At 47.1% G+C, this 27937-nt stretch overlaps 1 protein-coding gene across 1 annotated transcript; it reads right to left on the bottom strand.

The window, feature by feature from the left end:
• Window positions 1-27737, bottom strand: stab2 (stabilin 2; the record flags this gene model as incomplete). Its single annotated transcript, XM_080518562.1, is given in 70 exon segments — window positions 1-60; window positions 199-315; window positions 706-837; window positions 972-1082; window positions 1652-1798; window positions 1889-2008; window positions 2218-2324; window positions 2415-2580; window positions 2668-2801; window positions 3322-3463; window positions 3683-3876; window positions 3962-4069; window positions 4172-4273; window positions 4357-4506; window positions 4610-4695; window positions 4697-4731; window positions 4817-4876; window positions 5033-5179; window positions 5287-5376; window positions 5786-5962; window positions 6146-6217; window positions 6319-6447; window positions 6992-7138; window positions 7245-7325; window positions 7405-7449; window positions 7544-7663; window positions 7759-7830; window positions 7914-7987; window positions 8713-8838; window positions 8939-9012; window positions 9100-9157; window positions 9332-9427; window positions 9609-9804; window positions 9886-9984; window positions 10320-10382; window positions 10560-10688; window positions 10764-10895; window positions 11981-12088; window positions 12188-12277; window positions 12356-12433; window positions 12541-12643; window positions 12736-12869; window positions 13657-13704; window positions 13812-13904; window positions 14217-14312; window positions 14592-14750; window positions 14862-14955; window positions 15399-15579; window positions 16034-16145; window positions 16880-16966; window positions 17070-17171; window positions 17630-17689; window positions 17989-18141; window positions 18762-18842; window positions 18920-18973; window positions 19049-19165; window positions 19345-19407; window positions 19479-19616; window positions 20300-20464; window positions 20633-20712; window positions 21523-21656; window positions 21778-21905; window positions 22010-22206; window positions 22304-22426; window positions 23111-23206; window positions 23286-23352; window positions 24154-24239; window positions 25181-25305; window positions 26267-26391; window positions 27666-27737. Coding segments are annotated over 70 exon segments (7647 nt in total).
• Window positions 27738-27937: the final 200 nt, after the last annotated feature.

The raw sequence follows: 27937 nt of genomic DNA on the forward strand, positions 1-27937 counted from the left end.
TCAGCTGTCCTGCAGCAGGTCGAACGCTCCTCCGACCACCATCTGGTGTTTGTCCTCCACCTGCAGACACGGAGCAAGTAAAGAGACTACAGCTGGAAGATTTGTCTTTGCATCAATGATACTAGAGGACAGACTGAATGATTGATAAAAGGACAAAGAAGGTGTTACTTTGGAGCCCATCAGGATCTGATGACCCACCTGCTGACTGACGGTTGAGCTCGAGCACTCGGCTTGTTCTGGTCCGGGTTCATAAACCGGGTTGGAGATGCTGCGGATCTCTGGTGGAGCGTCATCCTCGTCTTCCTCCTCGTCTTCCTGTTGAACCCCAGAACACAGTGAAAATGGTGCTACCTGCTGGAGACAGCCGCTGGTCCGTCAAGTCATCTGATTGCAGAGACTTGGATGCTAAAGACCACCAGGACACAATTAAAACAGACAGAATGCTACGATTGCAGACAGAGTGTTTGGATTCTACAGATTGGCCACAGGAAGGACGTAAGAGATGTTTAAAACTTGACAGTACATGATGCGGACTGGGGAATCAACAGGACTGGACAGTTTGTAACGCAGTGATTCACAGTCAGTGCACACAGTCTACAGACTTTATCCTGTGAGAAACACGTCATCAAAAACCTGAATAGAAATGACAGTGGTCACGATTGAATTCATCTGTCGCTGTACGAAGGAGGGAACGGCGGCTCTGACCTTGAAGTAGTGGAATCTGAAGGGTTTGGCGCTGTGGGAGTAAAAGTGGTATCCCACAAACAGGACTCCGGCCGCTACCACCACCAGCAGCACCACGCCCACGCCCATCCCGGCTTTGTGCGCCACAGCCATCTGCAGAACCAATCGGAGACGTCATACTGGAAGTATTTCATTGAGCCGTTGCAGCAAGATGCATTCAGGGTCGGACATGGAAATGCGACTTCCGGCAGGGTTAGGGTTAAATGAGAGATGAGATGTGGCTTCACCTGGTGTGGGGGGGGCGGGGCTTTCAGTGGCCCTTGGAGAACATGGATGATCCCGTTGGAAGCCAGGATGTCCGAGTCGGTGACGAAGCGGTCGTTAATGTAACGAGACGACTGAGGAGGGAAACAAGGGGTTGATTTTAAGACTCTGCATTTTTTTTCACATTTTCTTGACAATGTCACATTAAAACGTTGTGGTCAGTAAAATATTTTGTCCTCATATCTCTAGAACAGTTGCAAAACAGAAAAGACATAGAATAAACGAATAAAGGATGTGGGGATGAACCCTGCAGTGAACTGACTGAAAGTTAAACCAAAAGAAACATTGATGCCTCTTGATATTTTATTCACTATTGCACCACAGTCAGTCTTCTAATATAACTTCATTTGGTGCTTTACAAACCATTTTTTTTTTTTTTTTATCAAAACGAGTTAAATTTGTCTGTTATATCTATATATATCAATCCTGTAATACCACAGCGTACCACCAGATGGTGCATTGAGTCAAGCCTGCATTCATACCAGAACAGAAGACAATAGACAGAGACCAGCAGGACAAGGACTCACTACTGCCACCGAAATGCTCAAGAATTTAATTAAGTCAAGTCTCTGTTGAGTTTCTTAAATGTGATATTTCGTTATGTGTGACGTATTTTGAAACGTGAACTGAGACGATTTCTGACCAGAGCGGTCGGGTCCAGCAGGTCGGCGATGCCGAGCACGTTTAGACTGCCGACTCGGGTTCGTATGCGGCTGCCGTTCTTCAGCTGGCTGAGCGGGAAGGCCTGACCCTCAGACAGGTGGAACTCGATGTCTCGCTGGGACAGCGTCTGCGGGGACGGACGGGTCGGGGGGGGGGGGGGGTCACGTGACACGTACAGGTGGGGCCATGGCGGCACGTCTGGGCGTGTGCCACTCACCTGGTTGTCCGGCAGGCCGCCGTTATCCGGTACGAAGAGCGTGGAGTGAACGGTGAGGTTGCTGAGACGCTTCACAAACTGTTTCCCCGACTCGGACGTCTGAGAGAAGTTCAGGATTTGCTGCAAAGGAAGTAAACATTTCTCTTTTAGCCCCTCCCACTTTCTTGGTAAATAACACCTGACAGTAAAATGTGAGTCTGTATTAAACACTGATCTGTGTTGACATTTGTCTTTGAGTGAAATTGAAATTGTTTGCATGTACTTGGATTACTTAGATGAGATAAGATAAGACGTACAAACAAAACCGACAGTGGTTCGGTGAGACTCACAGTGAGGAAGTTGGAGAAGGTCGGCGTGGATCTGAGGACCTGCAGCAGGTTTCCAGTGCAGCTGAAACCGTCTCCGACGTAACCCGGCTGACATTCACACCGCACCTCTGAAACGACAGGGCGCATCCCTGACAGCCTGCTCACCACGCAGACCGACGCAAACCCAACGCAAGGACGAACCGTCCTTCCTGCCTCACCCTTCATCCGGTAGCAGAACGAGTCCCAGGTCTCGCTCAGGTTTTTGCGGGTGCCGTAGTCCACGATCCCCACGTGTCCGAAGCCACAGTTTGGGTTGGAGTAGGTGGTGGGGTACGCTACCCGGGCCTGGTCCAACCAGCCGGCCGCACACATGTTCATCCCGGCCTGCACAGACGTTACAACCGACAGTGGCGAGTGACGGACGCCTGCGCAGCCAGACACCGCCACCACCACTGCGATGCGTTCACTGACCTGCTGGGCGTAGGACAGCTGAGTGTACGTGGCCAGGGCGCCTCCCTCCGCGGTGCAGGCCTGCTGCGCTGCGACGTAGGTCAGTTTGTACTGGCCTCTCTCAGAGCGATAGTGAAACACGCCCAGAGTCGCATCTGCACGCAAATACGCACACGACTGTTCGCGTTAACATGAAAAGAAGCTTCTGCCGAGGTTAGCGTTAGCATTGCTACCAGAAAGCTAAACATAAAGCTTTAGTCACATTTCGGGGGTCCGTTTACTTGACAGTGATGCTTGGAGCTTCTGAAAATGCAACTTTTTGGAAACACTGACTCCGTCTCCATGTAAATGGGGGGGGGGGGGTAACTTTTTGAAAATGCTCCGACTGGCATGCTCGCTACATATTTTTCAGCATTTCTGGCGTTTCCGTGTAAACGGACATAGTTTTTCAAAACGTTACCGTGTGAATGAGAAACCTTTATGAAACAAAAAGACGCATTTTCACTCAATTCTTCTCACTTACGTGACTGCTAGCTTTAGCATTGGTGATAATAGATGCAGCAATTACCTTTTGATGCACTGTTAGCATTAGCATCAGACATCTCATTCATTTTTATATGAACATACTTTTGTTTTTACTCCTTTTTATTTTTACTAAATTATAAATCACTTCACCTTCAAAGTGGAGGTCAGTACATTTGGCGTCTTGGTGACATCCCCCGTTGTCTTGGAGACAGCGGCTGAGCGGCAGCTGTTTGACTTCACAGGTCAATCCGTCTCCGATGTAGCCGTCCTTACAGTTGCACTTCTTCTTCCCCTGTTTCTCACACACACACACACACACACACACACACACACACACACACACACACACACACACACACACACACACACACACACACACACACACACACACACACACACACACACACACACACACACACACACACACACACACACACACGTTGACCAACAATCACCAGGGACTCATAGCGCCGCCTCAACATGTCGAAACACTAGCGGCGCGAGGCCTCACCGGCCCCGTCATGGTGCAGGTGGCGTGTTCGTGGCAGCCGCCGTTCTCTCCGGAGGCGCAGGGGTCGATGGGCTGGCAGCTGAAGCCGTCTCCGGTGTGACCTTTGGGACACGTACAGGTCACCGCCTCGCCTTCCTGAGAACACTTGGCTCCTTTAGCGCAACCGCCATTCCACACGTCACACACGTCCACCGCTGTCGAAACAAGAGGGAGAGAATGAGCCGGAAATATAACCAAAGTGTGTATATTGTGTGTGTGTGTGTGTGTGTGTGCGTTTACGTCTGCAGGTGTATCCGTCTCCCTGGTAAAATGGCCGACAGAGGCAGACGTTGCCGTCCTTGCAGACGGCTTTGGGGGCACAGGAAGGCGAACAGTGGAAAACGTCGGCTGAAGACACAGAGAGGAAAAACACTCACTCACTCTTTTTTCTTTTTTCCCCCCCTCTGGCATGTTAGCATGCGCGTTAAAAACATCTTCAAGCGAACTGACTCTGGACGTCACATCGGTCTCCGGTCCATCCGGGCTCACAGAAGCACAGACCCGTCCCCCGCCGTCCGTCCTCGCACGTGCCGTGTTCGGAGCAGTTGCAGGCTGAAACGCAGCAGCACACGGAACCGTGAGGCGTCGCGTCGCCATCGCCGGCGCCGCATCGCCGTCGGCCCGACCCCGCTCACCTTTACACGTCGGCCCGTAGAAACCCGTGCCGCACAGCTCGCAGGCCACGCCCCCAAAGCCGGCCTCGCAGGCGCAGGTCCCGTTGCCAAGGTGGCCGTCGTCACATTTACCGCGGTTGTTACACGGAGAGCGGGACCCCCCCGGACACGCTGGACAGACGTCACAAGATCACTTAATAACTGAAGACGAGTCCATATTTTCTGCGTCAGCGAGGTTGGTGGAGGAACTGTGTTCCTTGTGCCGCGTTCTCACCCGTACAGTCGCGTCCGTAAAAACCCCCGCAGCACTTTGACTTCCAGACGTTGACGGTGCAGATGCTGCGACACCCGGCGTTTTTTTATGTACACGGCGGGAAGGTCGCACTTCTGGATCTCCTGAAACAACAACAACAACACACACACATCATCACGGTGTTTTCCCTCGTCGTCCGACTTTCTTTGACAGGTCCAGACATCAGACCTTTCGTTTGGTTCCGTCAGGACAGCGGGATACCGATGAGAAGCAGGTTCCACAGTTCATCTGCCAGGAAGAAGAGAAACGGAGATGGAGAATGTTATTTGCAGTGCGTCTCCTCCTCCAGTAAACAGGAGCTTACTCAAATAGCGGGAGAGCGATAAATGCTAAAGCTAACGGCGAGCAGGATTGCCTCTCAGTGTGTCCTGAGGCCAGACTCACGGTCAGGTCCACGATGGTCTGGTCGTCGCAGCGTCCCCCCAGGCTGGGCGGAGTCAGCAGGCAGTCGATCCCGTAGGCGATCCCGCCTCTGAAGCCGAGATGCCGCTGAACGACGCGACACTTCCCGTCATTAATAAAGATTTCTCCCTGTTCAAAGAAGAGGCAAAAAAATCCACCACGTCACCGGTGTCAAATCCCATATTCACGGTGTCACTGGGATGTTCACTCGTCTTCTGTTCTCAGCTGGCACTCACAATGTTGTCAGTGTCTCCGCAGATGAAGGAGAGCGAGGAGCCCTGCAGCGTCCGAGCCGAGTCCAGATACACCAGACCTTCAGCGTAAACCTGAGCCCGGCAACACAGCGAGCAATCACAACTCAGCTACGTCCAATTTCTTTCATTCATTTGAAATCAAACTGAAACCCAATTTTAAAAAAAAAGATATCAATTGATTGACATCTGCGAGTACCGCTACAGACGTGAACACTCGCATGTGCATGTGGGAATTCTTAACTTTGAAATCTGAAAGAGCCCAACTGAAGAGGGATCGCAGAGTAAAGCGACTCATTGATGCCACGCAGTGCACAAAAGTGACATTACATACCTCTGCTTAGCATTTAGCATTGTTGACTATCTCTCTATGTCTCCTCACTGACAACAGTGGTATATGCTATTATATGGGGTATTTCCTGCTTTTTTGAGCGCCCCCTGCTTGGAAAAAGCCGCCCAGCAGCTTGTCTCTGTGTGTCGGTACCCTCTGGCCCTGGATGATGTGGTACTTCAGGTACTCCAGCAGCTGTGGGCGGTTGTGTAGGTGGAACAGGAAGTCCTTCTGTTCCTGTGCCAGGGACGCCATGACGCCATCCGACGGGAGGAAGACCGTCACCGGCTGGTGGACGACGTCATTGACCAGGTCCATCACGCCCGTGTCCTGAGAGACGGACAAGAACAGCAGCTTACAATAGAATAGAAGGACCTACTGTCGTTCCAAAACACAATGTGTGCCGTGTAGATGTTGGGGTCCTGCTCATGTTTATCTCGGCTCATTAGTGTTGCAGTGGAATTTGAGCCCTGGCTCGCATGTGAGAGCAGCTGAAAACAACGGTTTTGGTACCTCCAGCAGTTTATAGAAGGTTTTGTAGCCGTGAAGTGTGGCCACGTCCGTCAGATTCGTGCGTCTCGAGTCCTGCAGAAAGACAATACGTGTAACAATCACCCCGAACATTTGCCAACGGGGAGGCTTCTGAAGGTGTGGCGGGCAGATAAAAGTGTGAAGCCGGTACTGACTCTGCCCCTCTTGGTGCTGTTCGAATCCGTGTTTGGAGGATTGAGGATGCTGTCGACTTCGTGGATGATCCCATTAACGCTCACATCGTCACTGTACGTCACATTCGCCTGATCGATGAAGATCGACCCCTGAAAGCAAACGCAGAGAGACTGGACCGTGTCACACCGGCCCTCAAAACACTTCACTGGATTCCTACGAGTCAAAGGACAGACCTGAAGTCTTACTGCTGAACTCCAAAGTGCTGAATCCGGGACCAAAATGTACGCAAGATTAATTGGTTCCCGATAAAACAAGTTTAATCCTTTCTGTCCTTCTATTTACCGTATTCTGTGTGGCGGAATCCTGAAAGGAATTTCCCTCTGGGATTAAAGAAGTATTTCTATTCTGTTCTATTCTATTCTATTCTCAAAAATGTAAGAAAAGAAGGATGAAACGGCTAAAATGAGGTACAAAAACAGCTGAAAACTTTTTTAAAAAATTCTAAATCGTAAACTGAAACTGACATAGCCAATAAATCCATCAGAACATATTTTTTCTAAGTAAATTTGATTTGGTGGAAAATCATTAAATTGCCTTGCTATTTTATGGATATATTGGATGGAAGGGTGGATGAATTGATCGACAGATGGATGTCACTGGTCATGTGGCTGACTCTGCGCTCTGATTGGTCACCTGCTTGACGCTGGTCTTCAGCACGTATCCGGACAGGGACGTCAGGTTCCGTGGCTGCCTCAGGTCGTCGTGCAGGAGAGTGTGACACATGACGATGTGGCTCCGTACGTGGTTCTCAAAGTCTTCCTTCGAGCTCAACAACTTGTCCTAGAAAATGAAGTGTATGAAACATTTAGGTGTGACCGGAAGGGTGCTGAGGGACTGTGCCGACCGACTGGCTGGGGTTTTCACCAGCATCTTTAATCAGTCTGACCTTTTTCTTCTGGGTGAAGGCCTTGATGTTTGGCGCGAAGATGGTGAAGGGCCCGCGGCCCTGCAGCCGGATGTCTGCGATCTGAAAGCACAGCTCAGTTCAGGTACACACACACACTCCACCAGCAGGCGGCGCCAGAGGGACGTGCCACCTCACTCACCATCAGGCCAAAATGAAAGTTTCTCAGGCCCCTCTGCATCAGCTCCTGGCAACAGATCCACTCGCGTTACACACCTGCAGTACTCAGGTAATCGCAGGTCAAACTTCTGTTTTTTTGTTGTTGTTTTTTTTCAGCTCACCCGCACCACGGTGCCCCTGCAGGTGATCCCGTCACCGAGGTGCTCTTTGTTGCAGGTGCAGTTACGTGTGCCCGGACCGATCATTTCGCAGCGCGCCGAGCGATTGCAGCCGCCATTTGCCTGCCAACGTCAATGGGTTTACTCAACAGCCGAGACAGGCGGCGGGCGGCTACTCCCGACGGTCCCAGAGACTTCAGCCCCTCCCAGAGTCTCACCTTCCGACACAGGTTGATCATTGTGCACTTGAGTCCGTCTCCGGAGTAACCGTCGCGGCAGGAGCAGGAAGTCTGCCGACGTACAGAAAGAAGCACGTCAGAGGCGACAGTGAACGCATCGCGCGCCGCCGGCGGGTCGTCACACTGGCTTTTACTTTGTTGGGTCCCACGTGAATACACTCCGCGTTGGCATGGCAGCTACCGTTTCCCTCCAAACACGGATTTATCTCTGTGGAGAAAAGGGGAGGGGATGGGGAGGGGATCCTGAAACTTGAACGCATCACAAACACAGAAACAGATGCATTTGAAACAGCTCGTTTATCCCGCTGTGAGATTTTTTTTGTGCTAATGCTAATGCTACTCATAGAGGGATGTCTTTCATATTAATTTTTTTTGTCAGGAGGACTGAGTTAGTTTAGGAGTAATGAGGCTACTCCTCCAGTAAACAGGAATTTAGTGAACGAGTAGTGAGCTAGCGCTCTCTGCTCTAAGAAAAGCCCAGTTTACATGACAACGCTTCAAGTAAAACTTTGAATTTTTGCATTTCACTGTCAGAAAAGTTTAGCACTTTACATGGCGATGTCTTGAAAATGATGTCCGTTTACAGAGAAATCACAGAAGCTCTGAAAATGATGTCGTTAGCATCCCACGCCAAGAGTTGGTGCTGGTGGTTGTTTTTTATGAACATAAACACACAAGCGGCAGAGGACACACTATAAACATTAACAATTACAAACACAAACAAAGGGGTAATATGGACTGGGAGTCATGACTCTGAAGGAGTCAAGAGGACAACCGAAGACAGCTGATATGCTAAAGCTAATGCTAAAAGTATTAGCATTAGCTTTGATATACGTTATCAAAACAGTGTGTGAAGTCCAGTATATTGGTTTCCTGTAAGTCAAATGCCTTTTCCTCTCAGTCATACTGGATGAATTCAAGTACTGAACGTACCAACACACACCAGTCCATCACCGGTGTAACCGCGGTTACAGACACAGTCTCTGCGTCCAGGTTGCGTCCTTTTACAGACCGCGAACTCACTGCAGCCGCCATTCTCCACGAGGCAGGGGTCCACAGCTGTACACATCATCATCATCATCATCATCATCATTGGCATAAGTGGGTTGATGTGTCGAGGCGCTCAGGTGCGCCCTCTGCGGACATGTCGCTGTATTACCTGCGCAGTAGGTGCCGCTCCCGCTGAAGCCGGCGGCGCAGAGGCAGGCGGAGCCGCTCGCTGCGACCACGCAGCTGTGGAGACACAGAGACCCCGCGGTGAGTCTTTGATCCGCTCGGTGAGCCGAAGCGGCGCCACGCCGTGTTTGGGTATCGACTTACTTTGCGCTGCTGTGACACTTCACCGAGCCGCACAGTTCGTCCGCTTTGGATTCGATCTCTGCAACGAATACGCAAGGCGCTCGCTTTACACGTCTCGTGATGCTCAGTGGCTAAATTAATGAAGCTTTCCACCGACTAGAGAGCCCAACGGCTCAAAACAATATCTTTTAATTTAAAAATCTCAAGGAAATTTGACATTCAACCGGAAACTGAGTCCGTGTTGTTGCCGTACTTTCATTGCAGTGGACTCCTCGCCAGCCGACGTCACACTCACACGTCCCGTCGCCTCGTGGCCCCTCGCTGCAGCGCCCGTTCTTACAGTCACAGTCTGCGTGAGGACAAGGCGGATGAAGGATGTGTGTGTGTGTGTGTGTTACACACAAGTCTCATTACAATTACACGCAATCCATGATACACAGATGGATACAGGAACATAAAGATTATAAACACACAAATATCTCTTATCTGAAAGTCTAAATACACTCCTATGAGGACAGTGTGCTCCTCACCCTGATCGCAGTGGACGCCATACTTGCCGCCCTGGCACGTCTCGCAGGCGGTCCCGTCGAAGCTGCCGTCGCACCGACAGACCCCGGAGCCACCCGTCCCGTCCGAGCACGCCCCGTTTGAGTTGCAGGGCCGTGCGGTGGGACCGGGACACGGCTCGCAGTGGCCCCCGAAGAAGCCGGCGCAGCAGCGGAGCTCCTGCGGAGGCAGAGCGGAGAGTGAACTAACCCGGCTTGCAGCCTGGCGGTGGCGCTCACGCCGACGCTCCCGGTGACCTACGATGTTCTTCTGCAGGCAGGTGGCCCTGCAGCCAATCGACACCAGCCGCTTGCCCTCAGACATCCGGACCAGCTTACACTTCTTTGGCTTCACCGAAACCTGCAGAGTCCCAACGCTGGGTCATCGCCTGCTTCCTTTACGGACGTCTTCTGTGTGTCTCAGGGTTTGTTTTTATGCATTTTGTGTTTGTTTCCAGTGTGTCATTGTGTGTGGGTTGTTGTAGGAATATTCCAAATTAGACATCGCATATCTGATAATACAACTTAAACGTTTTTTTCCATTTAAATATATAATCATATCATCTGCAAACAACCAGATTTCAGGCGTTACTCGGAGCACAGGTTGCCCTACACTGCTCTGTGCAGCCTCACATGTTCGCAGTTGAATAACATCGGATCTTTGAGGAATGTGAGCGTGACATTTAGGAACCTTACGTCTGGGGTGGTTTCATTGGAGCAGATTTTGTTTTCGTGGAACATGCAGTCGACACACTGTCCCTTTGAAGAGAACGAAAGGAACAGTCAGTCAGAGTTACTGCCGACCCGCAGACATCAGGGTCGCTGAAAATCCTGACTGGATTAGATGTTTTCAGAAAGTGCTGATACAAAGTCAAATATGTAAAAGGCACGTTCAGGTAGTTTTCAGAAGCTTCAAGAAGAAAAAAAAAAAAGTACCAGAATCTTCTCAAACGTGACTTGATCACAGCGGTTCCTGACGATGGGCAGAACCGCCGTGAGGCCGTGGATCACTCCTTTACCGCTCAGGATGTTGGAGGCGTTCACCTGCGCTTCGTTCACAAACAGCTGGAGACAAACACAGAGGTTACGGTTTCACTCAGAAACACCTTGCGTGGCGGCAGATTGGTCGGCGAGTCAGACCTTCCCGTCTCGGGGGTAAACGCCGAGCTGGAAGGAAAAGCCGAGCAGCGTCTGCTTGTAGCCCCCCGGCTGGAGGTCGGTCCTGAGCAGACGCTGCCCCGGCACCACGTGGTAACGGGTCGTGTTCACGTCCTGGCGACAAGAACAACAAACAGCCGTGAGGTGAAAAGAACCTTCAAGTTTGAGTGACGCTGAAAAATTATACGATGTGAAAAGAGTTTTCGTCTGTTATTAGTCTGGCTTTTCTTCAAACACAGAAGGAAACACAAGAATAATACTGGCAGGAGAAGCTGTCGATCTGACCTTTAACGCCCTTCGACGATATAATCTTAACGTATATTTGAAAATGTTTTAGAGACCTTTGAGGACCTGTGTTCCTTTTGGAGATTGCAAGAGGCCTCTTAAAGTGTTTTAGAGGACCTTTATGCTTTCCAAAGCATTTAAGAACATTTTAGACCTCTTGATGTTTAAAAGAAATTAAATAAAAGACAGTTTAAAGTGTTTTAGTGGCCTTCAGGGTCCTTTACATAATAAGCAACCAAAAAAGGGGAAAAATGTGAAGGATTTTTCTGTTTTTAGAAACTTACAGGTAAATATTTATTGGGGAAAAAACATAAATGTGCAGGAGCTTGAGGAATTTTTACAAATTAAGAATAATTCTTTGAATTTTCAAAAGCAATTGAGAAATTTTAAAGATATTTAGAGACAAAAAAAATCCGAAAGGAAGAATCTAAAATATTCAAACTTCCTAAAAAAAATTTTTTTTCAAGACCTTCTTTTGTAGATTTTAATAGATTTGAAAAGCTTGAATATTTTCAAATCTTTCAAGTCGTTCAAAGATGTTCAACGTCTTTTGGGTATTTCAAAATCAGGAAGAAACCTCAAGGACTTTCAAGCTCTTCCAGGCCTTGAACAGTCTCTGAAATACGTTTTTTGAAAAATCTTCAAACCTTCCAACAGTTGTTTGTGAATTGTCTGGACTTCCAGCTTTGCAGGTGTACAAATGAAACGAACCCTCGCGAGTTTATGACATTCAACACCTGTAATGAAGCCGTTACTTCACATCTTTTAAGGACTTTAGGAATCCCCACCAACGTTTTAATGACTTTTAGAAGCTTCAGAGCTTTTTCAATGGATCTGAGAGTTCAGGAGGGACGTAAAATCGCGGTTCTCTGCTTGATATTCGTGTGCCGGTTCTGGATGTGGTCTCTCAGTACCAGGGAGGTGGAGGACATTGAGCGGAGGTATTCGGTGATGGCGGCATTCGTTGGGGCGAAGACGGTGAACTCGAGGTTCTGCTGGATCTCGTCGCTCAGGTTGTGATCCTGAACGTGAAAGAAGCAGATAAACCGGCGTGAGCTTGAGGTCGAAGTGACGGAGTGGAGGAGTGGAGGAGTGGAGGAGCGGAGGAGTGGAGCCTCTACCAGCAGGGCCGATCGGAACAGCGAGAAGTCGGGATGGAGGGCGAGCGTGGCCAGCAGACCTTCACTCTGCTTCCTGTCGGGAACCAGGACCTGGAGACAGGACACGAAAGCTCAGAGGCTGATCGCCATGGCAACAGCAGTAAGTTCATCGGCTGGATCCCTCTGTACCTGATCGATGACGTGGATCAGCCCGTTTGTAGCAGCCAGGTCTGAAGTGGTGATGGTTGCCCCGGCAACAGTCAAACTCTGACCCAACGAACACACATAAATTCACCCTCACGATCACATTTGTACATTCTATTACGTCAAAAAAGCATTTTTTTGAAAGAACGGTTAGCTGGCTGCTAGCTTACCCCGCCGCCGGTTGAAACCGGGAGACTTGTTGAGAGGAGAGATGTGACGGAGGAGACGGCGCCGAGCTCAGATGAGCTGTAGATCCCAGCGATGATGTGGTTTCTGTCACACGGGAGTTAACCGTTACACAAACTCACCATGAGTCCAGGTTTTGTTTTTTGTTTTTTGTTTAATTTGTGCTGTTGAGTGGGAACCTGATGAGACTTGGCAGGTTCCCCTTCATTGTCCAGAAGGTCTTGTCCCCAGAAGACATCTTGGAGACGGCGTCCGTGGACGGGACCAGCAGGGTGATGTTCTGATTCGACAGCGAGGAGGACAGACCAGATGCCTTGGGGGGGGGGGGTTGATACAAACAACAAACTGTGAGACTAAAAGAACAAGGATCATGATCCAGGACAAAGTCTGAATTGTTTTTAGATTATTTTGCTTTATTTTTTCAGTTTAATTTGTTTGCTTATTTGTCTATTTTTGTCTTTTCTTTTATTCGCCTCTATTCGGTTTAACATCGCCGACATGATTCTAATCCTAATCTCGTTCTATTCTAAATAACTATTTAGATTTTTTTTCCACCCTACTTTAGTTTAAATAGATTTAGTTTTCTTTCCAGCTGGTTTAATTCATTTTATTTGACTTTATTAGATTTATTTAATTTATTTCCATCGATTGAAGTTCGACTCTTTCAGATGTGAATGTTTGGACACATTCACTCGTATATGAATATTTTAATATACGAGCACAGCCGAAACCAGGGCCAAACCGGGACTAAAGTGGGTTAAAAACCAGGATAAAACTCAGTCCTGATCGAGCAAGGCCATCAGTCTGACACTAGTTTGAAAGTCAAGACAAAACCCCAGGAATGAACAATGATAGAACCAGGACAAATACCTGGGGGGGGGGGGGGGAAACAAGACACGGTGAAGACAAAGTCAGTCCACATCCAGGACAAACCTCACTCCAAAACCACGATAAGACCCAAAATTTTAAAAAATCTATTCAGTCTACAACAGTGGAAAACACAAAAAGCAAGGAGAAGACAAAGAGGGGGAACATCACACAAGCTAATTGTTTATTTTTGTGTTTATTTGTTTGTATTGTGGCGAGTGCCTGATACTCACAGTCGTCCATGTGTAGAAGTCCGAGGAGTCCGGCAGAGTCATGAGCTCCTGAAGGCATCAGGACGACAGCGTGAGGGGGGGGGGGGGAGGGGAGGAGGGGAGGAGGGGAGGAGACACAGGATATAAACACACCGAGCAAACATGGCCGCCCTCACCTGCTCCACGCTGCCGTAACACACGCGTCCGTTTCCCAAGTACCCGTCGTTGCACACGCACGTCCACGCGGACGACACCAGGTGGCAGCTGGCCTAGAGACGCAACAGAAGCCACAGGTTGGACCACGTGACAACGTCAACATGTCCCCCCGGGCTTCTCTTCAGATAAAGGAGGTACAGTTCCAGGAAACTGGAGAAATTGTCAAGATAAGCATCACGACTCGGGCCAAGTCTGATTATTATCCCAGTTGGCTCTCAACTCTGAGACTACCGAGTCCCGGGAGAATACGGACAGGGGAGTCGTGACACTCTGCGGTGTAATATATTACAAAATAATTTAGTTTTATCTTATATATGTCATTTGATTTGATTCTAGAATTGGTTTTGAATGCGTGATTGACTCACCATGTAGTGACAGCCTCCGTCCACCGTCACACACTGGTTAACAGCCTCACAGGTCTGGCCGTCTCCGTGGTAACCGGCTTTACACACACAGTCGCTCTGTGAGGAGAAAACACACATCACACACACACACCGATTCCAGGACAGTTAAAGGTCTCAAGACAGTGACAAAAAAAAAAAAAAAAAAAAAAGTAGGTTACATAAAACGGGTCCAGATACACATAAGAGACTCATGAAACCCATGAAATGAAGCATGGCGGCGGAATCATCATGGCATCACATTGTTGCAGGTTGATTTTAAATAGCGTCGCAAGCTTTAGCGCCACCATTTGGATTCTGTTCTCAGACTCTCCACAAACCAGCTTAACTCTTCACTACCTGTCCAGGTCCGACATAGACGCAGGTGGCGTCGTCGTGGCAACCGCCTCTGTCCGGACCGCCGCAGTTGTTGACCGGCTGACACTCGTCTCCGTCCTCCTTCCACCCGGTCAGACACTGACAGGTTCGAGTGCCCGGGCCCGTCTTTATACATTTAGCCTGCAGGAGACACAAAACAACATGGAGGTGTGACAATATGAACTCCGCCGTCCCCACAGTGGACATGTCAGCAGGGTAGACTCAGACCTCCGGTTGGACGTTTTAGCTTACGTTAAGGCTGCAGCCTCCTCTGAGCGGCAGGGCACAGGGGTCCGACTCCGCGCACATGATCCCGTCGCCTTGGAAACCGGGTTTGCAAACACACCTGTAAGGAAAATGGCATACAACATTGAAATTAAAGCATGAGGCCGGTCCTCCTCTTGGTATTTGACCAGTGCCAATATTTTCTGGGCTATAAGACACACATTTTTACACGTTATTTTGCTGCCCAAGGGATTTATATTATCAAAATATATGGTAAGTACCATATGTGACCACGAGGTGTTATTGTATAACAACATGAAGCTGCTACAGTATCGCAGAAAAACCTACACTACTGTTTTTAACGGACAGAGAAAAATATAGCCAAATAAAAATCTATACGGCAGAATCTTAAGGAAAAACTGATCAAATGTGGAGAGAGAAAGAGAGCAGCAGAACGAGTTCTGAAATGCTCACTGCTGCCACCTAGTGCACAGACGTAACATTACTCATATGTTACGCACTGTATCTTTTTTAGCTTAAGAGCACACGTCGTCGTCAACTCACCTGGTTGTCCCCTGGCTGAAGTCGCAGTCGGCGTGTGCGTGACAGAACTGAGCCTCGGCGCCGCAGACCGACGTCCGGCGGTCGCAGAAGGGACCGGTGAACCCGGACTGACAGGAGTCCACCTTGCACCGCCCGTCTGAGTCCGGACGGTTGTCACACTGGCCGTGGATGCACGGGCAGGCTGAGGACACACAGGTGAGGGGACGTCACTGTGACGTCATGCCCACCTGTCGGCAGTGGAAAATCCGGCTTGGATACGGTCACTAGTTCTCGCCTTAAAACATCGGGAACTTCATTTATAAAGTTGCTCTTGATTGATCAAAGTTATTCCTATGAAAATGTAACTACTTTATTATTGTAATTGGTCGCTAGCAGGACAAAGATAAGTGGCTGCCTGTTAATGCGAATGGTCAACATGAGGCTTGGTGGACAGGAAAAGAATCCTACTTTGTGCTAATTCAGAAGTTAACAGTGTATTACAGGATTAACAGTCCCTGCTAATGCTAATGCTATAGCCGGTAAAAGCTAATAGTCTAATCAGTGAGCAGGACAGAGAGGCAGACGCTCTGCAGCACGTCAATAGAGTTCACAGACTCGTCACACTTCAATAACCCGAATGAGAAACTGTGACTCACTTTTGTCACACTTGGGTCCGTATTTGTTGGAGGAGGAGCAGTACTGACAGCGAGAGCCTCGGAAGTTGTTTTCACAGATACACGACCCATTTCCTTCGATCCCCTGGACACACTGGGCAAGGGGGAAAAAAACACCTCAGTTACCTTAAATCTTGAACACACGGCAGATGTACTGCAACATTCACAGCACGTTTCTGTCCTTTGACCATCGGTGTATTATTCCTTGCTATACCCCTTGTTCAAATGGCTTCATCAGTTACATCAGTTACTGCTGAAGCCTCTTAGAAAAAGGAATGACCCATGTTCCAAGAAACACGAAGTTGAGGTGACCTGATTCAGCAGCTCTGAGAATCACAAGGGTGCTGTGGTACTTTGGAAAGTAACAAAGATATTCGTGTCCCCAACACTTCTTCCAGCTCCTCTGTGGACTCCCTGAGCTGCTGTCTCATAGACAGAAAGAATCCAACAGGTCCTGGGTCACCTCTAATGGGATCTTCGTGGACTGTGGTCTTTTTGAGGCGGAGGTCTTAGAGTGGGATCTCAAGGCTGTCAAGAGTAACATCCTCTAGGTAAGGTCACAAAAGATGGACCAGTCTGAAGTGAAGATCTCAGCTAAATCATCAGGCACCCTGATCTGATGAGGGTCATCTGGTGAGAACCGTCAAAGAACAAGCAATGTACTAACTAGACCCTCCAACATGGAGCGACCACAGAAGGTACTGTACTTTTTCAGGTACTTGTGAACACGTGGATCTGATCGCTCTCTTAAAGCTACGCTGGAGCTAAACAACAATTCCGCGAGCCGTCTTCCATCAGGAGCCTGCTTTCATTGAAACTGGTTCTGACCTGTCCGTGTCCGGAGCACGGTGTCTGGTATCCACCTGGACAGGGACTGCAGTCTGGACCGTAGAAACCTTTACAACAGGCTGCAGTCTAAACACACCAAGAGACACACAGCACGCCGCCTCAGTCAGTCATGTTGCTTTGGGAAGGTGAAATAGATGCCAACAGTCAGAGCGATGCTCCGTTAAGGTACCGTCACAGTGGAGTTACACAGCGGGGAACAACCCTTCGCCGAAAATAACCTCGTGGGCACAAGTTCAAGAGAGAAGCTGTAACTGCATCCGAAGGTGGAGCCCTGAAACCAAACACACACACACACAAGACAGTTTTAATGTTGGGATAAGGCTTTAAAATTCACTCCAATAAAAAAAGGAGCAATGGAAACACCAAAAACACACACCAGCCTCAACTAAGTCCCAAAACCAGTTTAAAATGACTCTAAAACCAATTTAAAATTAGTCTAAAACCAGTGTAAACAAAGTCTTAAAACAAGTTTAAAATGAGTCTAAAATCAGTCTAAACTAAGTGATGCAACAAGACTTTTAATGAGTCTAAAACCAGTTTAAATTAAGTCCTAAAACCAGTCTAAACTAAGTCCTAAAACAAGTTTAAAATGACTCTTAAACCAATTTAAACTAAGTCCTAAAAGTGCTTTTAAAAAAAAAAGTCTAAAACCAGTTTTAAATTAGTCCTAAAATCAGTGTAAAACTATTTCTAAAACTGGTCTGAGATTGACAGATTGAAACATCTCACCTGGTAGAATCCGGACGAGCAGCGACTCAGACTGACCTTGGAGCAGCTCACACATTCACCCTGAAAGACAAACAAGAATTATGACCGTAACAGCAGCGATATACCCTGTACAACTCAGTAACTAGTTACTGGCGTCTCAGTGGAATCAATACTTGTTACTTTAATTAAACAGTCGAAGAGCTGCTATCTCGCTGCTGTGCTAACACAGCTAGCATTAGCATCAGCAAAACCAGATCCAGCAGATGAAGTGTGCAGTCTTTCTGTTTCCTGCTCACGGACCATTGTAAATAAGTAACTGTAATCTAGTACTAATGCTCAGCACACCTGAAGCGGACACCCGGCTGTTCGTCGTCCCTCACCTTGATGATTTTGGTCTCATTGATGTCACACCTGTGTGGCAGCATGGGCTCGATGGAGGCCGGCGTCAGGACGCCATCCAACACGTACAAGCGGCCATTTTTAGCCTCCACTGCGGCCTCCTGCACGGCGGCGTCGTTCACCAAAATCTGACCCTGAAAACACCACCGTGTGAAGACGAGTCAGCACGGAGGTCCGGTCCACGCATTTGCAGCGACGTTTCTACATAATCACGTAAAAATCATTGAGATATAATAGACCAGGGTTCTGCAACCTTTATGACCAAAAGGTTATAAATTGTTCCAAATGCAAAAAAAATAGTTGCATAAATTAACTGTCACAAGTATAGTTTAGACATAGTTTATGACATTTACATTACATAGCTGTTGTGGCCATTTTTTTTAAAGGTTTTGTTGATTAAACTTTAGCCATTTTATACATCTTGACCAGTTTGCCTCCTTAACTAGTATGGTTAGAGCAGTGCTTTCAAGTTTCTTTTCTTTTCTTTCCTTTTTTATATCTTCTATTTTTATTATAATTTTTTCTTTATAGAATTTATGCTTTTTCTTTTTTTAAATTTCTTTTTTCCTTCTTTTTTTCCCCCTTAATCTTTTTATTTTCCTCAAAACAATGGCTGACTCCAGACTAGAGATTTGACACATTTTGGAAAACCAAGGTGGAATTTAAATGAGATCAAAATGAAAACACAATATTTAATCGACATTATGAGACGAAATCAAACCAAACGGAAACGGATGAGGAGGAGTTTCCTTACATTATCGGTGAGGTTGAAGGTCAGAATCTGATTGGCGACGCTCATGATTCGGGGGTTGGACACGGCGTTGTAAACCTCCAGCTGCGAGGATGAGAGAAGATGGCGGTCAGAGCGTTTCAGTGAGGGGCGGGCCTGACAGGACGAGGCGCCAGACTGACCGAGGTGGACGACACCAGGTGGTTCCTCACAAACTCCAGCAGCTTGTTGCCACCCTGAGAAGGTTCGGAGCAGGAGCGTTAACGGGGGGGGTTTCACTGGGGGAGTCTCTGTGTGGGATCGGGTCTCACCTCGGGGCTGTTCAGGTACTGCAGGTATCCTTCCGTCATGGCGTCAAACGCCATCGAGGTGGGAGCGAAGACGGTGACCGGACCAGGACCGTCCAGGACTGAGGAGAGGCCGCTTTTCTACAGGGTCCCAAAGCAGGCAACAGGAAATCAGAACACGGGGGGCCGGTTGGGTGCAGGCAGGACTCTCAAAACCACCCAAGATAAGACAGTCCAACAGTTCTCAAATATAAAACCAGGGCAGAATTCTCTGGAACTGTGACTCAGAACTCCCTGAAGTACACGACAGGACACTTTACCTCCAACAAGGTCCTGAAGGTCTGGAACTTTCCGTAGTCTGTGATGATCTTCATCAGGTTCTCCTGAGGACGAAGATGAGGTGATGAGCTGACAGGATAGTGATGTTACTGAGTTAAAGAGCAGAGCGGCAGACCTTGGGGTCGCTCTCCACGGTGGGAGAAACGCTGTCCATCAGCTTGTTGATGACGTGGATCATCCCGTTGGAGGCCAACATGTCCCGCTGGACGATTACGCCCCTCTTCCTGCTGCCGTGGATCCGGATCTGAAGATCCTGACCAGAAACAGAAATATTGAGTCTTTAGTCCTGTCGTGACATAATTCACAGAATCCAAATGGTCACTGATCAAGACCCCTTTTTCAAGGGGTCAAGAGTCGTTTCTGTCTCTTCCCGCCAAATAAAATTCTTCTCGAAGCACCAAACACATCCAATCCTAAAAGATCACACAGGTTATAAAGTTATTTCTGTAGTTTTGCAAAATGTACATCCAAGACATTTCATGAATTAATTTAGCTGTTTTTAGCTTTTGTGGCCATTTTTAGTTTTTGTTTCGAGTCGACTTTAACTGATTCAGCATGTTTGGTTGTTTTAAAAAGTGTTTTCCTTGTCATGCTCACCATTTAAATTCACTTTGATAACCCTCAGACCTGATTCTACTCCATTCTAGACAGTTTCTTGACATTTTCTTTGTTGCTTATTTTGTGGAAATAAGCCAGGTAAGCAAATTCTTCTTTTTAATAGGATGAAAATTGTTCTACATATAGTTTTCAGAAAGCTTCAGAGAGCCGATACAGAGCAATTTGAGAGCCTTGCCCGCCAAATAAATTTCATTTGATGGAAAGTGTTGCAGGTTGTAGACGTCTCAGGGGAGTATGAGGACGCATGTCTCACACCAGGAGAACAAAGACCAGACCGGTCCACCCGGTGTCAAATCTATCAAGGTCACACGAAGTCACCTGTTGCCCTCTGATCATTTCATACGAGTTGATCTCGGCCGATTTTCCCGTCAGAGTGTAGAAAATGTCAGTTTTCTTCAGCGTGTCAAACGGCATCACTCCAGCCACCAGGTGCATCTTACACAGGTACTTCGCTTTGGACGCATCCGCCATCAGGGTCTTCACCTGGACACACATTTTATTGGATCAGCCTTGGAACATATCCTAGTTTTTATTGCAGAATTATTGCCTTCTGTTCTGATGTGTTTTGTGAATTTTTTTTTTTTTACTTTTCACTGTCTGAACAGCTCATATAGAAAATAAAGGAGTTGAATTATCTGAATCGATTCTCACAGAAGTTCCTCTGAAGCCTCTGTTGGTGGGGACGAAAAGTGTGAAAGGACCCAAATTCTGCAGAGGCCACGTCAGAGAGCCTGAAAAACACATTTTGTATTGCAGTTGAAAACATTTGACATCAATTAGAGCCAACATCTTTCAAATTAAAGTCTTCAAATATCATTCAAACCAGTGATATGAGTCATAAAGTATAACAATTCTAGAGTGGCCCAGAAAAGTCCTGAAACCAACCCAATGATAAGTAGGAACACATGGTTTTAAAATCAGTATATTTGACCCGCCCAAAACTGGTCCTGTTACCAGTCCCATAATAACACCAAAACCAGTCCAGCAGTCCTCATACCAGTTCCACAGACTATTTTTAAAATGCATCACGCATTAACCAACATCAATTAGAGCACCAGTTCAACACCCATCCTAGAAAATTCCACAACAAATCCTGAAATCAGTCCTCAAACCAGCCCTAAAACAAGTCCCATCAGAGATTTTCCCTTCGTGACATCACCTGGGGAAATAATCCCTCCTTCTGGGAGCGATACTCTCTTCAACCCTCCCACAGGTAAATGAGCGCTGCCCTTTAAATTTGGAGCGGCAGCCATTTTTTTCTCCTCACAATAGCTACCAGAATACAGACATAGGTCATTAGCATTTAAAGGTACAGACACAGAAACTGCCTGTTCTCAGCAGAGCTCAGTAGAGGGACTTTAAGACCAAAGACCAAGGCTGATTTGGAAAAATACACTTTGAACACAATGTCGTTGGACCTCTGACACCTATATAAAACTGTTAAAAATCTGTATTATATGGGACCTTTAATAACTTTAGTTTGGCCTCTCTCCTGTTTATGTTTTCACATGAATGAATGGATGAATGAATGAATGTGGTACCGAACAGAGTGATGGCGTTGTTGAGCTGACTGCGGTACTCTCCTCCAGGTTCAGTGTTCAGCTCGTTCAGACGCTCCATGATGTTCCCGTAACAAACCTTCCCGCTCCCCAAGTAGCCCTTGAAACAGGTGCACCTGTGGGTGGAGGCGAGGGACGGAGCAGCGGGGGGGGGGGGGGGGGGCACACCTCTGTGACACGTGCACACAGGGGTTCAACCGATTTGTCGAATGAGAGAGCTGAGTACTTTAGACTTACTCGACTTGTCCCGGTCCCACCGTGCTGCAGTTGGCGTTCTTGCTGCAGGAATACGGCGTGCAGGCTTCCTTCAGGCTGCAGCTGCCCCCCGACAGACGTTGGAACCCAGGGAGACACTCGCAGTGAGACTGAAACACGGCAGAAACACCGAGGGGTGTACACAAACAGAGCCACAGGCTGTAACACCCCCCCCCCCCCCCCCCCCCTTACTCCAAAACCATTTTGTCCGTACCTTCCCCGGTCCATCGTAAACGCAGCGGGCGGAGTCAGCAGAGCAACCTCCCCGGTTGGTCTGACACGGATCCACGGCCATGCAGACCCGCCCGTCGCCACTGTAACCCTCATTGCAGGCGCACAAGTGCTTGTTGGGACCCGTGTGGACGCAGGACGCGCGAGCGTGGCAGATATTCCGGAGGCAGGGGTTTATGGCTGAACAGGGCGAACAATGAAAGCAGTTTAAACTGTATATAAGCCGTACAGGCGATTGATGTTTGGATGTTTTGGTTTTTTTTTGGCAAAGACTCACATGAACACTCAGTTCCAGATTTCTGGTATCCGGGCTGGCACTGACACACCAGCTGTCCAGTTAAGACCTCCTCCATACAGCGGGAGTTCTCCGGACAGCGGAGAGCCACGCACTCCGGCAACTCTGAAACACAAGACGGGTATCAGCTCAGGTGTGAGACAGGTACTGGTTACCTGAATAGACTGGGAGCACATTTCAACACAAAGGTTCCATAAAGTCCTTACTCGTTACTTAAATTGTTCATAGAAACCATTTGTCTCTCTCTCTGTCGTTCTCATAACATAGCCTGCTAGCTTTAGCGTGTCCCACTGAGGTTCCATTGTAAGAAACATTAGCATTAGCGGGTATCCACTGTGAAGGCTATTACCTCATTAGCTTCGCTTTGTAAGACGTACAACAGTGACATTCGGCCGTAGCTCCACTAAGTTGGTCAGATACTGATATACACCAAAGCAACTGATTACTATGGTGAAGTTAGTAATTTAATTGTAGTTAATTTCTCACTTTTTCCAGATTTATTGTTCATGAAAACATTGAGAGAGCTGCTGCTTCTCTCTGTCTCGCTGGTCCGACCGAAGCTGTTCACAACACGGCCACCAATTCACTAAACATTACCTCTGATATTGGATGGTCAGTTTGTCGGTTGATTAGTTGGTTGGACGTAGTTATCAATATGACATATAGATGGAATATGTCTGGCGGTGAATGAGTAACTTAAGTGAAAGTTATGAGCTGGTAGGTTGATGACAGTAAAAGTTCAACCAGTACTAGTAGAGGTGATACTGAGCAATCTATCAGTAGACTCACCTTGGTCACAGTTCGGACCCTTGTACCCGGAGAAGCAGGTGCATTGACCGTTGCCATTCAGTCCAGAGTCACACAGACCATGGACACATGAGCAGACTGAAAGGAAACAGACGAGGACGGATCAGAGCTGAGCTGCAGGTTGACGTGAACCCGTGTCTGTCAGATCTGAAGTTACCCGAGCTGCAGGTAGAACCGTAGCGACCAGGCGTGCAGTTCTCACAGGCGGTTCCTCCGAAGCCCTCCTGAGCCATACAAGACATAATGACATAATGACATCAAAGACTTTGTACTTTGTGTGCTCAGCTTTTGGGGGTCGCGTTTGGATTATTTGTCGTGGTTTGATATTGGCCAGTGACACGGTGCTCAAGGTTTAAGAGCATCTCAAAAGTTCCACAACACACACGGTTTCCATTAGATGTACAAACTGCTGGTAAGGTGGGGACAGCTGATATCTGTTTCTAGACCATTTCAAGTAGTTGGTGTGGTTCAAGGAGTGTAAGAGGTTCTTTTTCAGATATCTCCCCCATTTACATGATTGTGTATTTAGTCTCAGAGCACAGAAGAAGGACCTGAGTTCTAGAAGATCTCTTGAGTTTCCATTGGTTCCAGAAATTGGAGTGGAATTTTGGACTCAAGCGGTTCTAGAGATATTTTACAGTGTATGAGGGTTCCAGACTTGTTCATCCCCAGATGATTTCCGACATTCTACATATGGCATATATTTGATTATGTGTCGTTACTTTATATAAATATATGCTAACACAAATGCCCAATATGTAAACTTTCTGGAAACCTTTGAAGGCTCAAAGGTCTTGACTGAGAGCATCTTGAAAGGCTCCATTGGCACATTCAGTTAAAATGTTTCCAATGGACTAGCCAACCCTTATAGGTTCTAGATTTTGAGGGTTCTATCATCCAGTAAACAATTTAAAGACTTCTGGAGGACCACGACTGTGGATATGTTATCATAGAGTGGTCAGATTCTAATTCGTTCTTGATAAAAATGGTTCTAAGCAGATTTTTCACTCGGTGGGTGAAGTTACCTGGCAGAGGCAGGTCCCGTTTCCTCCCAGCCCGTCTGAGCAGACGCCTCGATCACCGCAGGGTTTGTCCGCCCAGTTCGGACACTCTGAAACAGAGCTTCTGGTTTAAGGTTGTGACACGTGTTGTTTTCATATTTTCTAGGAAGAAGCCCCCACCCCCACTTATTGCCTGAATCCCTGAATGCCTTCCCTCCCGGCCCTCCCCTGGTTCCTCTGTTCAGACACTATCTGTCCCCTGTCCCGCTCTTATCTCCTGCTGTCATCATCTCGTCTCTGTTTCCTTCTTTTTTCCCTTCAGAACGGAGTGAACCACCGATCGAGCAGTTTCATCTGGCTCATATGGACCTTAGTGTGAAAGTCTGCTGCTTTGAATCCAGAACGTCCAACTGATTCACCCTATTGCAGCCCTGTAAACCTCTATGATTGTTTTCTGTCATCAGGATGAGTTTGTGTCGTTAAAGATGACTCTTCAGTGTTTTAACCATATTTTTGTGTTCTACCTTTGTGCATTTAAACTGTGAGGACAACAAACTGACATTAAGAGGTTTCGTGTGGTTGTGACGTTGCAGGTCGACCCTCACGCTGTTGGTGTGTGACTGCAGGTCTCGTTTTTTTTTTTTTGTGTGTGTTGTTTTTTGCGGCTTCACGGGGACCGTCAGCATTTTTCTGCGTGTCGACTGAGTCGGCAGAGTGGAAGGAAGCCCTGAATCCTGCAGGACCATCTGCATCCTGCAGGACTTACGCATGTGACAAAGAGTCACCTGGTTTGGATCACTGGAGGATCACCATCGGGGACAGCTAAACTGCAGAGTCATCGAAGTGCTCAACCGCCGAGTCATCGAATGTCTAAACTACTACTAAACCACCAACCACAGCTCAGACTGTCAGTAAACTTGCCCGCAGGAAAAAAAATCAGCGATAATGAAAAGGATATATCAACTCGACACAAATATACAAAAATGTCCACAAACTCTGCGTGGAGTGACGTTCATGTGCAGTAGGGATTGGGAGTGTTTGTTGTACTGACCATTACAGTCTGGACCCCAGAAACCAGGACAGCACTTCTTCATCTCCACCTCCTTGTAGCACTCGAAGGAGCAACCTTTGATACTCCGCTTCAAACCAGCAATCTCAAGTAACCCAGTGCTGAACCTGCACGTACGAGAAGACAGTGTTTACACCCGTCTATCGCTCGTGTTTCATTTTAAGTTGTTACAATTGGATACAAACACTTTGAAAACACCCGTTTTTGAAGTGAAAAACCAAATCCTACAAAAGTTAGCGATGTATTTCAGCTGATAACTGCATGCTTCTGTCTGATGGAGTTCCTCAGGGTTTAAGTCGGGGTTCTCTGATTTTCTTTTTCCAAATATAATCTTTAAAAAAACATTTTTTTTAAATACACACATGACAATATTTTACATTTCAATATGTATTTTGGGTACTGTTATTATGGATTATGAGCAGTTAGCATGTAGTTTGGATGTAGTTTTTGTGTAGTTAGCATGTACTGTGTATTTTCTGTGTCGTAGTTCGCATGTATTTTTCTGTGTAGTTAGCGTCTGATTAGTGTGTCGTTTCTGCTTTTGGTGATGTGTAGTTACTCTGCATATGATGTAGTTTTTGTGAAGTTAGTGTGACGTACGTGTGACATTAGTGTCTCATTAGCATGTAGCTACTGTGTAGATAGCGTTCAGTTACTGTGTATTTTTATTCTGGCGAGCCTGTAGTTGGTGGTGTTCAGCATGTAGTTATTCTGTAGTTTCTGTGTGCTTAGTGAGTAGCTAGTGGATAGTTAGCCTGTAGTTAGACTGTGGTATGAAGTTAGTGTGTAGTTAATTTCTAGTCATGCGGTGAAGTGAGTGTGAAGTTTGTGTGTGATTCGTATGCAGCTACTGCGTAGTTGTGTAGTTGTTGTGCAGTTAGTTGAAGCTAACAGCTAACAGTTAGTGCATAGTTATCAAGTAGTTAGTACGTAGTTAGTGTGTAGTTAGTGTGTTGCGAGAAGTGTAGTTAATAAGTAGCTACCATGTAGCTCTCAGTGCGATTAGTGTGCCGTTAGCATGTGGTTAGCGTGTGGTTAGCATGTAGCCTGTGGTGTGGCGTTGCTCACTTGCAGTCAGAGGCCAGCGACTTGGGCGTTCTCATGTAGTTGGCGGGACAGGGTATGAGATGGCTGATGGTGCAGGAGTGACAGAGCGTACGAGTTCTCACCACCTTCACGTCGGAGCACAAGTTCTGACGAAGACAAACACCACAGCTCGTTCTGTTCCGGGCCCACAGCGGAGAACCAAAGGTCACGGACACTTTCATCCACAACGGCCGAGTGAACGCGAATAATCAGTTCCAATAATTTCCATTAACGTCATTACAACGCTGCATTGATGTCGTACCCCTCCTGTACCACCAAGAAGCAGCAGTGAGTCTGGTTACTACTACAGTCAGAATCTTTTTTGTGACTCACTGTACCACCTGCTGGTACAAGGAGGAAGTACAGGACTGGTCAGGTTAGCTGGTTCGGATCGCTAGATTTCAGTCTGGCGCGATGCTGATTGAGGCTGTTTTGACTGAACCTGTGTGATAAAAGAGAGACGTTAGGAATATTGTGTTTGACAGTTAAACATTAATAATTATCAAGTGGAGCTTTTCTGGTACGTTTCTAATATTTCCCAAGAGCTGAAGGATATGTCTCTACCAGCTTTGCACGAATGTGACACATTCTATGGCTCTTTTAGACGCTCTTAGCGTTGACTTCTGACTGTGAGTTATGAAGCGAGAAAAGTTTCTCAGTTTAAAGATTCTTTTTTTTTTTTTTTTCCTTGTCTTCAGTTTTCATCCCGCCGGTGCGGCTTTAAATGTGGCGAAGCGTGGACAGGAAGTTGATGTCATCAGAGGCTATCAGCAGCATCAGATCCACCCAGGAAGTCCAACTTCCTTGAGAAACTTTAAAAGGTGCCGTATTCAGAGACTTAAAATAGTGTTAATGCAAAAGTTCTCCAAAAAAACAAACAATTTTTCAAAAAATAAATACAGACATGATAAGATCTGAAAGCGTTTGTGTTTCTGAAGCTAAAAGTTGTTAAATTCCAAAGTTTGACACATTTAGATGTTAAATTATTTTATGTTTTATTCTAAATGCAGAATTCAAAATGTTCCCCGGTTGAGATTTTGGTTCAAAACATTTCAGATATGTAAAATAAATGTTTGCAGTAATTTGTTTTGAAATTCCAGTTTTATTCTACACTTTAAGGTCTAAAAGTCTGATAACTTCCACTTCTAACAATCTGTGAAGTGCAATATCGTTCTCTATTGAAAAAGTAAAAATTCTAAAGTTACAAAAGATTAAAAAACGAATTCTGTCAAATTTTAATAAGGTCTATTATTCTGATGTTCCTCAACTCGTAGTCAGTTGATAAAGAACCGCAACAGAAACAAGCAGAACGTTTCTATTGAGCCATAAAAAGGCATTCTGAATACAACATGAATGAATGAATGAATGAATGCATATCTACCGTTTGCGAAGCTGCAGTCTTCGTCATCATCATCATCAGGAGCAGCAGCGGCGACCTCTGACTGAGCTCCATCGCTCCCGATTCCTCTCTGATCTCACACAGCTACAATCATCTCATTTACACCTCCTGCTCCTCCTCCTCCTCTTCATCCTCCTCCTCGCTTCGTGTGTTTCCTGTAGACTAGAGTCAATGAAAACTGCTGCGTCGCAGCTTTTAACGGATTGCTGTCACACACACACACACACACACACACACACACACACACACACACA

Source organism: Blennius ocellaris (genome assembly GCF_963422515.1).
Source record: "Blennius ocellaris genome assembly, chromosome: 22".
NCBI classification, from domain to species: Eukaryota; Metazoa; Chordata; class Actinopteri; order Blenniiformes; family Blenniidae; genus Blennius; species Blennius ocellaris.